General features: G+C 38.2%; 1 protein-coding gene across 1 annotated transcript in view; it reads left to right on the top strand.

The window, feature by feature from the left end:
• DGKI (diacylglycerol kinase iota) overlaps nucleotides 1–17,488 on the top strand; it is a 455,866-nt gene that overhangs the window by 259,219 nt on the left and 179,159 nt on the right. Inside the window, 5 exon segments of the mRNA XM_026456362.1 lie at nucleotides 3,288–3,401; nucleotides 5,185–5,322; nucleotides 8,921–8,999; nucleotides 12,544–12,599; nucleotides 13,584–13,646. Of these exon segments, the coding sequence (XP_026312147.1) occupies nucleotides 3,288–3,401; nucleotides 5,185–5,322; nucleotides 8,921–8,999; nucleotides 12,544–12,599; nucleotides 13,584–13,646 (450 nt within the window).

Below are 17,488 nucleotides of genomic sequence, written 5' to 3'. Positions count from 1 at the left end.
TTTGATTTTACTTTTCTATCTCTGAATCACTTTGGTTTCTAGTAATATTGAATTGTTTTCAGGACTTTCAGATGACAGCTGGGTTTTTCTATAGATTCTTATGACTCTAGCCTAGGGAGATGACAGGTGTATGTCATTGGGCTTGTGGGAAGTCAGGTCGAGCACTTACCAGAGTGAGGCTTTCTGGGCTTCTTTCAGCCCTAGCAGGTCTCACCTTTCTGTGGGCCATGACCTTAGACTGGTTTTCACGTTCTGCCCTCCTTTCTTCCTCCTGCTGAGGGAGCCTCGCTCCAGGACAGCTTGCTGTTGGTAGGGGAGGCACTTTTGTTTCTCCAAAAGGCAACATCCTGGCTTCCTCTGTTGTTTGCAAGACCAGGAGCCAAGCTGATGCAAGCTTTTACCCCAGCTCTGCCACTTTGTATTTATTTCTGGCCCTTTGAAGCTGTGTCTTTTTTTTTTCCTTTTTTCTTTTCTATCATTGTTATGTCTGAGTGAAATGGGATATTGAAAGTGTAAACTCATAGCATTTTCTTTACCCAGAATAGAGAGACATATTTCAAGCGAGCATAAGAAAAATGTCTAATTTAAATCTGCCTCAAAGAAAATGGGCTGACTTGTAAGTACAAATCATAAAGGAGAGGTTGAATGATCGTCTCTTAGAGAAGCTTTAAAGAGAATGCCTTCTTCTTCCTTAATTGGAAGGAGTGGTGAATTAGATTTCTACTAAGTTCTCTTGTGGGTCTGTGAGTCTGGCTCTATTCAGGGCTACTGTTTCTGCAGTTGGTGATCCCAGATGGTGGGCTTTTTCTGAGTGTTTATGTCCTTTCTATGGCCTTTAAGACCCCTTCTTGGAGTTTATTAGAACTGTCTACTTTTACTGTGTTTAATTTGTGCTTTTAGCAGTGCAGAAACAATGTCAAGTACAAACATCAGAACTAATTTAGCATCAGGCATTTTTGTTTGGACTTCAGTAGCAAGCTTTGTTGGTATTGCGTGTAAAAGAAGAGACAAAAGAAGCTCTGGGTCAGAATCTAAGGGTCTGTCTCGGAGCAAGTTTCCCAGTTTAGGGAAATGGATAGACTTTTTGACATTTATAGGTCTGGATTTTTAGTTACCACATGGGGTGAACTGTGTGGTCTGCCTTTTTAGAAGATAAACACAATTTTAGACATAATTGGTAGATGAGCAAGTTTTATACCCTGGGAAGTCATCTTTGTGGAGGAGAAAGAATTTTAGATGGAAGTCAGGAGAACCAATGTTACCATGACTCTGACACTTCTAATCATTTAGTCTTGAGAAAATTACCTGGTTTTTTTGCACCTCAGTTTATCAATCTTCAAGTTCACCGAATTTGATTAAGCAATGTGTAAGGTTTCTTCATCTCCACAGGTTCTAAAAATCACATGCCACTGCTTCCAGGAGTGTCTGTCCGTATCCAGAAGGGGGTTGAGTTCTTTATTTAAAGGCTCCCTACACCTTAGCAGTTAAGGGGTTGGCCACTGGCGTTAGGCATTCCTATTTTTGAATGCCATTTCTGTCATGTAAGCCATGTGATACTAAGGAGGTCACTTACCCTTCCAGTTCTCTGTTTCCTTATCTATAAGATGGAAATGAAAATTACATTAGTATCTATTTTACAGAGAATGTTTTAAAGTTTAATAAAATAATTCATTAAAGGACTCAGGCATGGCACATAGAAAGGCATCAGTATGGGCCTGGTGCAGTGGCTCATGCCTGTAATCCCAGCACTTTGGGAGGCTGAGGCGGGTGGATCATGAGGTCAGGAGATTGAGACCATCCTGTCTAACATGGTGAAACGCCATCTCTACTAAAAATACAAAAAATTAGCCAGGCATGGTGGCGGGTGCCTGTAGTTCCAGCTACACGGAAGGCTGAGGCAGGAGAATGGTGTGAACCCAGGAGGCGGAGCTTGCAGTGAGCTGAGATCATGCCACTGCACTCCAGCCTGGGTGACAGATCGAGACTCCGTCTCACAAAAAAAAAAAAAAAAAAAGAGAGGCATCAGTACGTCCATCTTTGTGTTACTGTGAACTTCTTGAGAGCAATCTTTCTACCTTATCTGTCACAGTCTAGCTCATTTATCTCTTTATTTTGATTGCTTCATTATGAGTTGTATATGAAGTAGTGTTCAATAAACGAATGATCTAGTATTTTCAAGAAGCATGACTCATACAAATATAGAATGAATACATGTCAAAAAATTTGCTTAGCTCTTTAATGAGGGAACCTGCAAGATAGTAAAGCTGATTTATCAGAACTAGAGAAAAAGAATTATGTATTTCATATTGAAATAATTTTTTTAAATTTGATGCAAAACTGATCAAAGTCCTATGAGAGAATAAAACTATAAACTTTAAAGCAATCATCTCTTCTTGACATTTGTGTCTCTATAGGACAGAAATCTATGTTAACCTACAGTTACACAATTCTTAGATAGGTCTGTGAAACACTATTTTAGTATGACATTATAAGGACATTCAAGCTCCTTTTTGCCAGTTCCAAGTTTTGGTCAATTTTTCTAATTAGTTATAAGACTAAACCCAAAGTATTATTTATCTTAGAAAAAGATTAAACAGGTATATGATTCTAGTTTATAAGTATCAATTTCCTGCCTAAACTTATAATAGATACTAGGTCTGTCCATAATTATGTTTTCATAATGTTTCATTAAGGAAAATAGAGGGATATTTAGGAAAGCACTATCAATTTCCAAGATGATACTATAGAGGGCAACCATTTAATAAGTACTTACATGGGCCATGCACCATGTTAAGTGCTCTATGTACATTTTAGTTTAATTAGTAAACAATCGTGTGAGGTACGTATTATTATCCCCATTTTGAAAATCAAGTAAATGAGTCTCAGTGAGGTTAAATAATTTAGTCAAGGTTATGCAGCCAGCATGAGTCAGAATTGAAATTCAGTCTGATCCTGAGTTTTACATTCCCTCCTGTGCCCTGTTATACTACCAAAGTCTTAAACTCGGAGAAATTTACAAACATGTTTCTAGTTAAACACACACATGAATGGTTTTAGTTTTGCTTGTATGATAGAGCATGTGCAAAATGGTCCTTTTTCTTTTAACCATTTTGAAACTGCCAGCGATAAGCGACCTTTCTGTTCCCTACTCACTGAATTAAAACATACATGTTTTAAAGAAAAATAAAATCATTCTGGTTAGCTCTTGGAAGCCTCTGTTTCTCACAGTTTTCTTTGTAACTTATTTATCTTTCTTATATCTCTTCTGGCCCCCGATGTGCCTGTAGGTGGGCTGGATCCTTTCTATCCTGGATGAACTGCAGCTGAGCCCTCAGCCTCCCGTGGGGGTCCTTCCGCTGGGGACTGGGAATGACCTGGCTAGAACTCTCAACTGGGGAGGGGTAAGAACTGCTCTCGGGGACTGCCCATATCATCAAACAACAAACCGAATTCCAGATCCACTGATGTTCTAATGGAAGCGGGGCGGGGGGGGGGGGGGGGGGGGGGGGTGGTAACTGCTGCTGTTGTCCAAGGCATAAGTTAGAGTTCGGAATAAAAGTGCCCTTGAGCCCTTATTTGGTCTGGTAGCTTCTTCAGTTTAAACTTATAATCAGCTAGAAGGGAAAGGAAAGCTTAGTATGAGAGAAATAATAGTGGTTAGTACATAGGCCTGCGGCTTTTTGAGGTATCCACTAAAAGATAGTTCGTAAGTTTGGCCTCAAGTCTGTGTGTAAAAGGATCACACAGACTTCAGTTAATCCAGACTCTCAGCCCCAGCTATGATAGCAAATCTGGTTCAACTTTACACGCCTGACTTGGGAGAGTTATGACTTTTTTTTTGAGCATTTTTTTTTTTTTTTTGATTAGTGCCATCAGAGCTTTGGCTGTATAGGTACTTACCTGTCCTTTCCACAATGAAGCCAACTGCAGGCAAGCTTGGGGGAAATTGTTCTGCAGTTGCTAAACAGCCATTTATTTACTTATGTATTTTATAGTACTAAGATAGTAGGAAGGCACAATATATATACATATGCTGTGTATATATACATATACATACACATATACAGCCCCACCAACTTTTTTTTTTTTTTGAGACAGAGTCTCATTCTGTCGCCAGGCTAAAGTGCAGTGGTGAATCTCGGCTCACTGCAACCTCTGCCTCCCAGGTTCAAGCAATTCTCCTGCCTCAGCCTTCTGAGTAGCTGGGATTACAGGTGCCCACCACCCTGTGCAGCACTTTTTTTTTTTTTTTGTATGTTTAGTAGAGACAGGGTTTCACCATGTTGGCCAGGCTGGTCTCGAACTCCTGACCTCATGATCCACCAGTCTCGGCCTTCCAAAGTGCTGGGATTACAGGCATGGGTCACTGTGCCTGACCCCCACCAACTTTTTATCTGCTCATAGGAGAGCATTACCTGGGCTGGGCTTTGTGAATATTATATTCAGATGTTTAGCAGATGTTAGTTGACCTTTGGGCAGATTAATCTTCCACAGGTCTTTTTTTAAAGTAGGCAGTGTAGAAATAAAAAATGTATTTACATGGAGCAACTAAGATTATTATCAGTGTTAACTTCTCCCTTCCAAATCAATGCCTTGAATATTCCAAATCAGTGCCTTGAATATTGAGGACAGTCTATCTTGCTGTCAGTAATGGATCTTCAAGGATTAAGTAGCTCCCTAACAGGGCCATTCCTCAGTGAGACTTGCCTAAGGTCTTGGGAAGAATGGTGGCCTCCAAGGAGGTCAGGGAGAGGTGATTGAGAGGGAATGTTAATAGACAAACATTGTCAATCCCATCCCTCCTTGATCCTTTCCTTGCCTCTCCAAACACATCTGTTTGGTGTTTCCCCCAAATTCCTCTGGTGAGAGCCACGGGGAGTCCTGTTTTTTACTCTGATAAAAGTAGCCATCCAGCCTCCAGTATGACCCTTGATGTGTACCGGTGACTATTGGTTCTTGGTGTTGACAAAAAATGTTCCTCAGCTCAAACCAGCCAGAGCTAGTGTTTCTATGTATCTTACAGTATTGTCTCAAATTTACCTCAAGGTGAAAAATTTGCTCTTCAAACCTTGCTAATTACAAAATAAACAGAATATAGCGGCTTGGCTCTTCCTTGCATAAAATAGCATTGGCTTTGCTGTTCTCCACTCTGGACAGCAATGGATGTGTTCTCCGATTCCTCAGGGCTACACTGATGAGCCTGTTTCTAAGATCCTGTGCCAAGTGGAAGATGGGACAATTGTACAGCTAGATCGCTGGAACCTCCATGTGGAAAGAAACCCCGACTTGCCTCCAGAGGAACTTGAAGATGGCGTATGTAAGGTTAGAGAGTTTTTTGTTCTTCAGAAAGGAACCCTGGAGCATCTGCCTGAGCTACACTAAATAAATTCCTGGCTGGAGAGTCATGTGCTGGTGAATTCCTATGGGATAATGTGATAGTGTTTGAGTTGATGGCTACTAGGGCTATGGGTATAGTAGTACCACCCAATGATTCTGCCCCAATGACCTCTAAAGACCTAGATTCCATACCTGCTTCCAAAGCTGAGGGAGCTCTCCTCTGTCTTCAGCCTCTGCACTGGAAAGGCATGGATTCTGTCTTAATCATTCATGTTAGTAGCAAATAACTTATGAGAAGATGAAGAAATATGTTAATTTGGAAGCAATGGGCACTTGTTCTTTCAGTAGAAATACAACCTCCTGAGATTTCAGGCCTGATATAAAATATATCGTATGTTGAGGAAGTATTAACTATGCCCATTTTATCACTTTGGTGGGACTTGAAGATACCTCAATAAATGTTTTGACTTCATGTTATTTAAAAAAAATGACTTTTATTTTAGATTCAAGCTGCATGTGTGCAAGTTTGTTTCATGGACATGTTATATGATGCTGAGGTTTGGGATATGATTGATCCCATCACCCAGATAGTGAGCATAGTAACCAACAGGTTTTCAGTCCTTGCACCTCTCCTTCCCTCCCCACTCTAGTGGTCCCCAGTGTCTACTGTTGCCATCTTTATGTCCAGACTTCATGTTTTCTTTTAGTGATTGAGCTTTTATTTCAACCAAAAGCCAACCAAGGAATATATTAATAGTTGTGATTAGTACTGTGAGCCTTCAGTTGATCCTTCGGTTCTAAGTTATGGCCTCAATTTCAGATAAATTTGGGAGGCTGCTGAGTAGCCACTTCCCTCATATTACTTTCCACTTTCCTTCTGTGATTGAAGTTTCAAACTCTGTATGTGTCAGAATCTCCAGGTGTGTTTGTTAAAATGCAGATTACAAGGCCCAGTCCCCAGAGATTCTGATTAAGTAAATGCAAGTTAAGGCCCAGGCATCTGGACTTTAAATAGTATCCCAGTTATAGTGAACCATGCCATTTATTGAGGCTAAGATTTCATGGATGTTTCAGGCTTGTAATAGATTAAACCCTATATCATTTTAGATTTAGATCAAACCAACACCTATTTATTAGCATCCTGATCCTGATCAATTTAATTACATATATTATAATTTAATAGATGTTCAGGTTTCTTACTTGGCTAAATGAGATTAAAACATGTTTTACTCTGTCTTTATGGTTTTTTCACCTAAACTAAGATCCTGAAATTCTGGTAGATTTCTAGTAGATATCATGATTGCTCAGCTGAATTCAAGTTTATAATGTCACAATGTTGTTTAAACAACAAGTATCATCTTGAGATGTGATGCTTTTTTATAATGTGTTTGACTTATAGAAATTGGATAGAAAACAGCTGAAATATAAAGAAGAGTACCATATGGATATTTTACGTTTCTTTTCCTACTAAACTTGGAATGGTTAGATGTGCAATAGAAATCCATATTTAATTCTCTTTCCAACAGCTTAAGAAATGGAAAGATTTCTTGGTGTAGCCAGGGAACACCAATCCAAATCAATCCAGATAATTAAAGGGTTTTTATCCTGGAAAATATAAATAACTTAAAAACAGACTAAAGTGGGATATGATTTAGGTGATGGTGACCAGATGTTCTCCTTAGCTATCAGTAGATGTTAAGACGTGGGTTAGAATTGTGGCCAAAAGAACATAAATGGTAGAGGAGAGGAACATGTCTATGCTTTTGGCAGGATCACCAACCCATGCTGTCATTACTAAGAACTGGTATTTTGTTTAAGTGCAGGAACTGGATATTCTCAAATAAGAAGCCTGAAGAGTGAGACATGATTTTGGCATTGTTCTATGTGTTTAGTTTCTCTCCTGGTCCTTCATTTAGTTGAGACCATTTCTGAGGGTTCACTTGGACTCTGAATCATTCATTACATAGGCTCTGAATCAAGAGCTTCCATGTGGGGTCATTCCTTACTTTCATTAGAGACCAAGCCAATCCAATTTTCTTTTTTCTGCATTTATCTCTCTCTTGCTTTCTCTCTTATTTCACTTTTCTCTTAATGAAAGAAAGTTCTCCTTGTAGTGAAACAGAAAATCTTGCTGATCAAGGGGCATATGAAATACTGTAAAAAACATACTTTTGAAATCTTGAGGGTTAAAACTCTTATCTCTCAGAGAAGACAGGTACAGTTCAATTTGGGACACAAACCGGATAATTAGCTGGAAACATTTCTCATCTTTATTTACTTTAATATTTACCTTTCACTTGAGTTGCAGAAGGAAAAGTGGGAGAACCAGCCATTCCCATTCTCGCATTTTCCACATGCTTTCTTAATTGTTCTAACATTGAACTGAAGCTTAAAATCACATTAGTTTTGCAGATTTAATGCAGGATTTGAGGCTGTAGAGTTCTCTTCATTCAACTTGCACTGATAACAGCCAGAGACCCAAAGGACTCTAGGAAGGAAAGTTAAAGCTTACATGTGCATCTGTGTGGCTGTGTTTTCAGATTTCATGGCCATAATAAAGATATAAGGGTTGATAGATTAAATGAGAACTTGAATAATACTAATATGTATTTTTGTTGTTGATTTTCTCTCTAGGCCAGCAATAACCGAATGAGTCATATTGCCCTATTTTATTTTATTTTTTTTTTGAGACAGAGTCTTGCTGTGTCACCGAGGCTGGAATGCTGGAGTGCAGTGGCATGATCTTGGCTCACTGCAAGCTCCGCCTCCCGGGTTCCCACCATTCTCCTGCCTCAGCCTCCCTAGTAGCTGGGACTACAGGTGCCCGCCACTACACCTGGCTAATTTTTTTTTGTATTTTTCAGTAGAAACGGGGTTTCACTGTGTTAGCCAGGATGGTTTCGATCTCCTGACCTCGTGATCTGCCCGCATCGGCCTCCCAGAGTGCTGGGATTACAGGCATGAGCCACCGCGCCCGGCCACATTGCCCTATTTTTTATATGACTTATGTAAAAAAGAAAAAAGCGTGCATTTGTGTGTGTGTGTGTGTGTGTGTATGTGTGTGTATATATATAGAGACAGAGAGAGAGAAAGATAACATAGGTGATGGGTAAACAAGTTAAATATTCATTTTACATTACAGTATTGGTTTGCCGAATATAAATTCTTGAAAAAAGTGTATCCACTGATTAAGTTGGTTAGACATTATCTTTACAATTGAATTTACTTTCTAGGTTTGCTTAGTGAATTCTTCTTTGTAACTATTGCAAATATATATCCCTCAGCTTAACAAGTTCCTGTTGTTACAGCATCTATAAGAATGGTTCTTATTAAATAATTTGTATTTGTAGCTCTTATTTCTTGTACTATTTATGATTCTTGAGAAAATTACTTGATTTAAGCTTTCACTAATGAATTAATCCAATAATTTCCTGTCTTTCTACATGAGCACCCTCCACTTCGAGTTGTGGCTGATCTGTCTTTTGGGGACTTCTTCAGAGATAGGGGTCCGACTTTATGTTTTATTCTTCTCTTTCTGCCTGGCCACACACAATTTTGCCTCTGTCTTTGTTTATCATTACAGCTCCCTCTGAATGTTTTCAATAACTACTTCAGCCTTGGATTTGATGCTCATGTCACACTGGAGTTCCATGAATCCAGAGGTGAGGACAACGTCCCATTTCCATCTCCCAGGGAGGAAGTTTCTAGCAGGTGTTTTGCATGTTCCCTTTTGTTTGTATATCACTTACGCGTTTACAGTGGGCTTCAGTGTTGTTTCATTTTAACCTTCAGGATGACTCTGGGAGCTAGACAGGACAGGAGCTTCTCACAAATGGAACCCTGAGACCTAGTTGTTCAGACAGATGGAACCCTGAGACCTAGTTGTTCAGACAGATGAAACCCTGAGATCTAGTTGTTCAGACAGATGGAACCCTGAGACCTAGTTGTTCAGGGTCTCAAAGGCAGCAAAAGGCAGGACTAGATGTGTGTTCCAGGTCTCAGAATTGTTAATCTTTATGTTCTACTGGAAGTTTTGAAGTGAGTAAAATACTAAGAAGTGATAGAGACTATTACTGAAGTCACTAGGATATTCTTTAGCTTCACAAAACACTATTAAAGTGCAACACTACATAACCAGAGCCATTGAAACATGGTAGCAAAAACAAAAAGTCCCCTCTGTTTGTATAAAAGAAACAGGCATCTTAGAACAATAGAGGAGCTCTAGGTAGTTTAGGTTGAAAGAATAGGATGTAATGGTGATGGGATTAATTAGGAAGGTACTAGGCATCCCCACTGAGTGATACAGAGGTGTGAATGAGACCATGTAGTGATTTCGGGTACCAAAAGAGATGGAGTCAAGATTAGGGGAACACAATTTTTGAAAGAGAAGAAAAAATAATGACATGCTGTTAAATATTTCATCAACATTTTCTTATGCCATTTAGAACTGAGAAAGTTTGGGGTTTTGACTTATGTTTTGTAGTCCCAATTGATCTCTCTCTCTTGCTTTCTGTCTCATTCCCTCTCTTAAACTCTCTTATTAATATAGCTATACTATGTATCCACGTCTATGCCTGTATCTATATCTGTATCTAGTGCCTTCTGACTATATATAACCAGAACCATGCTAGGATGTAGATTATCAAGAGACTTGTGAGATAAAGTCATAAATGAGAAGTACTTTACTTTTTTCCCCTCCAGGTTATGTAAGAAAGGAAGTGGTGTTTAGAGTTTTTGCATACTTTGGAATTTGAAATAACAGAGCACTAAAAGCCAGAATTCAGATTTTCAGATTCTGATAATAACATGAAAATTCTGATCATGCACTTAGGCACTAGAAGTCAATAGAGATGCTACAGTATTAAAAACCACTAGAGTATAAAATATAAGAAACAGATCTTTAAAATCTCTTACTGGATCCAGAAATGTTAGTAGACTTTGACCTTCCTGATTTCAGAAGATTTTGAGAGGACAGGCTCTGTAAAGGTCAAATTCTGTGCCAAGCAAGAACAATACTGTTTGAAGAGAAAGCCATAGTTTGGTATTCCTCTCTGATTGGCTAGAAAATCACAGCTAGACGGATGATTGATAACAGAACCTCAAATATCCTGAGTCAGAAACACTACCACTTTCCCCCACCCTGCCTTAGACAGTTCTTGGATATCAGATATTCAGAGGGACCTACCTTAGGGCCAACATTTATGACCTGATGCCCTTCCTATATTTAAGGAGAGTTAATTTGGGAAGTAAATGGGGGATTTTATTCTTTATTTCTTACCCCATTTTTTTGTCCCATATTCTTTAGCAGAATCCGGATCCTAGGTTTCTTAATAAAATACCCCAAACTTCTTAATAATACCTGTAAAGTAACACAATTATCACTAATACATGGATTTCCAAAAATAGACATGAAAAGAGGTCTAAATGAATAAGTGGCCAACAATGAGCTCATTCAGTGAGCTCAGTGGGCTCAAGTGAGTCTCATCTTTAGTCTAACTAATCTGGAAGTTTTTCTAATGATTCACTTCCTTGTACTATGATGAAGTTTCTATGCATCAGAGTGAGAAGGGAGCAGGGAGAGACCCTTACATGGAAATACCAGGCTTAGAAGAAAATTCTTTTGGGGAAAGTGTTTTTCTCTTTTATTTTAAGCTGTAGGACTATTTTAGAGTGGAATATGCAAATTGTTGTGTGTGTGAACATATATATTTATATGCATGTGATTATAAAACAGTTAAAAGATGTCATGCATTAATCTTTGTATAGTTATTGCTAAGGCGTATTGTATTTTGATGCAGTATGAAATGGAATTGTAAACATTTCCCCTGCACGTAAATCAGAGTCTTTGCGGAAAATCAGCCACTGAAGGGCTGCTAAGGGAGAATTGATGTTGATTGGAATTAATAGGTACAATATTCATGCAGGTGAGATAGAGGTGGTAAAAAAAATAAATATCTATAAGATATTGGAACCAGATTTTGCTGATAAACTTAGACCAGACGTATGGACTTTCCAGTAGCTGTTAATCTGCTTTTTTAACATTAAATTAAAAAATTATTTGTCTGTGAGGTATATAATTCAGTGAATAGTCTTTTTTTAAAAACTGTTTCTGTTCATTGGTATTTTCCCCATATTTTTAACTAGTTAGTCAAGAAATCTTAAGCTGAGCTATAGAAGAAAAAACAGGATAAGCAAGACCACATTTTTAATTGTGGCAAGCTTACTTATTTTGTTAGTAGATAGTGAGTGGCTGTTCTCAAACCAAGAAAACTCATAGTGAGACTTTAAACTGTTTTCCAACACAGGCACTGTCTGCGACTTCATGGATCATTTGCCATAAAATACCTGAAGGGTAAAGCAAAGGCTCATGAAGGCTGTTGTGAAAAAATAGCTTGGATAGTAGAATCTATGAGGTATTAGTCAAGAAAATATAGTACTTTTAAGTTGAGAATTATGCCAATATATCTACATAAAAATGGGTAATTCATATAAATCTCATTAAAGGAGAATTTTTAAAAATTTAACTGTGGAAAAAACTTTTAGCACAGATATAAGTATAGCCCATCAAATGGACACTTCTCAGCATAACTACATATATTGTATTTCTTTTAGAAGGAATAATTAAACTGGCATTAATTCCCATGTTTATTCCAAACACAAGCCAAATTTAAAAACATGTTTAATTACATTTGGAAGCTGCATACATAGCTTATGTAAGTCATGCCCTATGAAAGTCAAAGTAAATAATCACTTTTCCACCTCCTTCCACCTTTTCCTGTTATCCCAGCCCAGTATCCCTGTGAACCCTCCAATTTTTACAAAGCATCTAGAGTGCCTCCGTCTTTAATGTGCTTGAGAATCACCTGGAGAGCTAGTTAAGCCCCTCCACAGATGTATAGACTCCACACTCAGTCATTCTGACTCAGTCAGTCTGGCTAGCACCTAATCATTTGCATTTCTAACAAGTTCCCAGTTAATGTCAGTGATGCCAGTTTGTAGCTGCACATTTATAGTCCTGGATTACTGTCCCTGTAGCACTGGGCCACTGTACTAACTGGCCTGGAACTAGGGGAAAGATGATAACCAAACCATGGGATCTATTGGATCTGTAGGATAGGAGGGAGTCGGGGAGGAAGTAGGAGTGCTAATCTAAGTCGCTACCTTTAATGAGGTCTCCATAACAAAACTACCTTTCCTCTTTCACAGAAGCAAATCCAGAGAAATTCAACAGTCGTTTTCGAAATAAAATGTTCTATGCAGGGGTAGGTATACTTTTTTTTTTTTATAATTACTACATATTACTTAGTGCCAATTCACTCTGTAATAAAGTTGCAAACTACATTAGAAATAATCATATATACATTTCATTTATATATGTCTGTATATGGTTACTGTTTAATGTCTGGGCTTAAGAATGAAGGTGAGGTGTATTTAAGTTAGGTGTCAGAAAGAAAGTTGGTGTTCCTCATCTTTGAGCTTGTAAGCAAGCCCTGAGGCTTCATGTTGAACAAGAGAGGATGCTATTCAAAGAGGAATGTGAGAAACAAACATCAAAGCCAATGTAAGAAATGGGGGAATTGTGTAGACTGAGGATGTCTGAAGAATCTTAGGTAAGAATGTAGTGTTCACCAGGGTGCACACATTGACGTTTGGATTAGAAACTGGCAGAATATGGGGTGTTTTTCAGGGATGCATATGTGTGATTAAAGAGGGTGCCTTCTTTTTCCTTCTTTTGTTTCTCAGGCACGTTCATAGAAGTCAACAGAGAATGAAAAAAAAAGGCATCCAAAATATCAGTACAGTTTAAATTTATGCCACTGGATAGGAGGAGTTTAACTAAAAGGCGTTTGGAAGCTGCATATGTAGTTTATGGAAGTCAAGCCCTGTGACACTCAGAGCAAATAAGGAAAATCTTAGTAGAAAGACTGTATCAGCACTTAATGGACAAGGAAAGTGGTCAGAATAGGTTGTCAAAACAAACCTTCCAATGACCCTCAAATTGTCTACTTTTTCACTCTCATTCTGTGCTCTTAAATTTTATAGTGGAACTATAAATTGTAGTTTGGAAACAAAGAAAAATTTCAACTTGACAACTACTGCACTGCTTTACTTTGGATTCTGCAGAAAGAGAACATTTTTAAACTTTTTGCATACTTTGGAATCCTTGGAATCTAGGATATGGAAGCAGGGATTTGGTGTAACCATGTAATTACGAATTTCTTCTTCTTTATTTCCCTGTGGTATAGGCAGCTTTTTCTGACTTCCTACAGAGAAGTTCTAGAGATCTGTCCAAACATGTTAAAGTTGTTGTAAGTATTGAATATGTTGATTTATTTCATTTGGATATGACATGAATGCCACAAAAAGTAAACTCCCAAATACTTAGTTTATACATTTAATCACTGGACTACATAGAACTTTGGAGATCGTTTTGTGTAGTTCATTCAACCTACACTTATTATGTGTCAGGCACTGTCTTAGTTGCTGGGGATGAAGATAAATGAAAAGACTAGTTTCACTCCTGAAGAAACTCACAGTTCAGTTGTGAAGAAGGTCACATAAGTCACTTCAGAACAATAAAATTGTTATTCAACAATGTGTACAATATGGTTGTGGCACAAAGGGAGAAGTGATAATTCTGGCTATGGTGGGGTCAGGAAGACCTTTATCAAAAAAAATAAAAAATGATGTTAGCTGGGTCTTAAAGCATAAATCAATTCTCTCCAAACAAGTATCTTTATTCCAGGATAATCTGAGGAGTCTCCGTTTTAGAACGAAGTGTTGATTTCATTATTTTGTGGTGACTCACTCTCCCACCTGGTCAAGGTTCCTCACCACTGGATGGATTTTTGTGTGTGTGTGCTGTTTCTTCCTGAGTCTGTATATCAGGTTGTGGAAATATACTGCTTGGGGGCAAGGGAGAGAGAAATTTATCTTTCTCTAGGTGACACATTCAAAAATAGAATAAAATTAGGTATTAAGAAAGATATTAATGTTTCCTTATAGTAACCCAGTTAAAAGAAGGAACGAACATGACTTTATTGCACATAGTTGTGTAAGTAAATGACAGAATGAGAAAGAGAAAAAAATACATAGATGGAAAAGAAGGGGTGAGAATATAACAATGCTTGAATTTATCATGTCATAGGTAAAGAATAAGAATAATTTTGATGGGCTGGGTGCGGTGGCTCACGCCTGTAATCCTAGTACTTTGGGAGGCTGAGGCAGCTGGATTGCCTGAGCTCAAGAGTTTGAGACCAGCCTGGGCAAAATGGTGAAACCCCATCTCTACTAAAATACAAAAAATTAGCTGGGCATGGTGGTGTGTGCCTGTAGTCCCAGCTACTCTGGAGGCTGAGGCAGGAGAATCACTTGAACCTGGGAGGCAGAGGTTGCAGTGAGCCAAGACCACACCACTGCACTCCAGCCTGAGCAACAGAGTGACACTCTGTCTAAAAAAAAAAAAAAAAAGAATAATTTTGACAAGAGAGAACAGAACAAAATATATACATGGAAATAGAGAAATATATCATCTTAAACTAAGGAGAATATGAAGAAATATAAGGATCATGAAAATATAAAAATTAAAATGTGTAATCACCAGTAAAGCATGTATAAGACATGAATCTCTTAAACTAGTTATAACAAGAGACAAAGGCCTTTACCGCTGCTATTAACAACCCTTGATATCCCTTTCAGTTGTTTCAGTTCTCATACGATAAAAGTAAAAAGCAAGCATCTTTTGGTAATGGAGACTCTTGAGACTGAAATATGGCCCATTGAACTATGAGGATTATTATTTTGATAAAATCGTGGCTATTAAATTTAAGTAGCAGCCACCTTGTATTAAACTGTTTCTTCAGCTGCCTGCAGCCTAGCCAAAATTAAACTTTACTGCCCTCTCCAGTGTGTTTTACATTTACAGGCACATCCGCGGTACCTGCCAGCAGACCCAGTGATTGCTGGGCGGTGGCCATATGGAATGGCAGTGTACTGTACAAGTCACCGTATTGATATCAAACTCTGCACAGTTCCTAACTGCTAGAGAGTTTTCTCTCTCACATCTCAGGCTCCTTGATGACACATGTCTCATGCATGGGTGACTTTATAGTAGAGTCTAAAACATGCTTGCAGAGAGGCCAAAATGGCAGCAAATAACTAGGAAAGATGTGAAATCAGCCTATACATGTAATGTTAAAGGTGGAATGTTTATATCAATTATATCTTCTCTTATCAGGAGGAAAAAAAGCGTTAGAACTAGGTGTGAATATTTGGGATTTAGCTAGGTCTACCTTTGCGAGGTATATGACTTTGGGGAAATCATTTAATGATTTTCAGAGGAGTCTGCTTCCTTCATCTGTCAAATAGGTGTAAAAAGACATGTCTTTGAAGCAATGGTTTTTGACCATTGTGCTGTGACATAGAGGGATACAAGGGTACTTTACAATGACATCATTCTATGTTTTCTTGAGTGTGAGATGAAAAGGATGGAAGGTTAGCAAGAGTGATTAGATGTCTACCCAACAACAGACTATCTTTTCTTTGTGAAGGTGAAGTCAGTGTTTCTAATGCAATAGCTAATAATGTCTCATAGAGATACAACACATGTATGTGAATACTGGACTGAGAAAACACAAAACGACAGTAAAAACCTACGTGTAGCATTATTTATTCCATTTTCCATATTTTCTTCTTGTTATCAATATATGAGCTTGTACAAAGGAACATATTTTGCATGCAAATGTGTCCCTTTGTGTGTATTTGAAATTGGGAAAAAGTTGAAAAATGCTATTCTAAAGGAGTAGTACAGTTTATTGCAATAAGATCTATATATATATATAAACTCTGTAAAGCAGTATATGGTGTAAAGCAGACATTTTCATATGATTTGATGAGTTCCCAGAATCACTAACATGTTTCCCAGAAGGAAAAAGTAGAAAGTTAAAAAATGAATTCTGTTCTAAACACAATAATATTTATTATAATCTTTCTGCAATGCAACCATAATGCTTTGTACACTATTAATGTATCACATCCTAGGTTTTAAGTTTTAGTTGCTTACAACATGCAACTTTGACATTTGCAGTGTCTACTTTTTTATTCATTGGCATAGTCATTTATAAACTCATTTCAAGTTCTTAAGTAAGTTGGAAGATGTTTGCTTAGTAATTTAGAGTACTAGGAAAACACCTTTAATATCTAGAATTTGATTACTAAGTTATGTTTGAAAATAGTTTGTTTATTTAAAATTCTAAGATTTCTTGGAAACAGTTCTTTGAGAATACTCATGAAAATTAGGCTGTATTGGGATCAATTGGGAAAAAAAACACAGGTGCTGGAGACAACTTGACCACTAGCAAAATCATTATACTTAGAATGAAGCTGATCCTAAAGAACTCTTTCAAAATTTGCAGGGAGCTAGGGGATGCTTTGCTCCTCTCTCCAAATGAGAAGGTAATGGGGAAATTCTGTGATAAGAGTATGACAAAAGCAAATATGAGAGCAGGCTTTACACCTTTGACATCGGAAAGTCGATAGTCATGGCTAGAGTTATTCTCTTTTGACCTTTGTCACCAGTGGGAAATGAGAAAGGAACAGGAAAGACTTTCCCTTGATTTATCAAAGGATAAAGCACCAGCTGATCACGGAAGCCATGTTCGAGGGTCGTTGAGGCCAAGCTGACCTGAGACTCTTGATTCTCAGGTCTAAACTCCAGGAAGACAGTGAATCTTAGACTTCTAAGATTCTAAGTCTGAATGGCCAGGCGCGGTGGCTCACGCCTGTAATCCCAGCACTTTGGGAGGCCAAGATGGGCGGATCAACTGAGGTCAGGAGTTCGAGACCAGACTGGCTAACACAGTGAAATCCTGTCTCTACTAAAAAATACAAAAAATTAGCTGGGCGTGGTGGCGGGCACCTGTAATTCCAGCTGCTGGGGAGGCTGAGGCAGGAGAGTCGCTTGAACCTGGGAGGCGGAGGTTGCAGTGGGCCAAGATCGCACCATTGCCCTTCAGCCTAGGCAAGTCTGTACAAGATTAAATTTGTAAGAACAAACCCCGAATGAAGATCATACTAGTGTATAATAGATACCTTTTCAAAAGTTTGCGGTACATAGATTTTTAAAAAAGTCTTCAAAATATTTGACATTTTC

This window comes from Piliocolobus tephrosceles, chromosome 8 (genome assembly GCF_002776525.5).
Source record: "Piliocolobus tephrosceles isolate RC106 chromosome 8, ASM277652v3, whole genome shotgun sequence".
Taxonomy (NCBI): domain Eukaryota; kingdom Metazoa; phylum Chordata; class Mammalia; order Primates; family Cercopithecidae; genus Piliocolobus; species Piliocolobus tephrosceles.
This window is presented reverse-complemented; position numbering and strand designations above follow the sequence as displayed.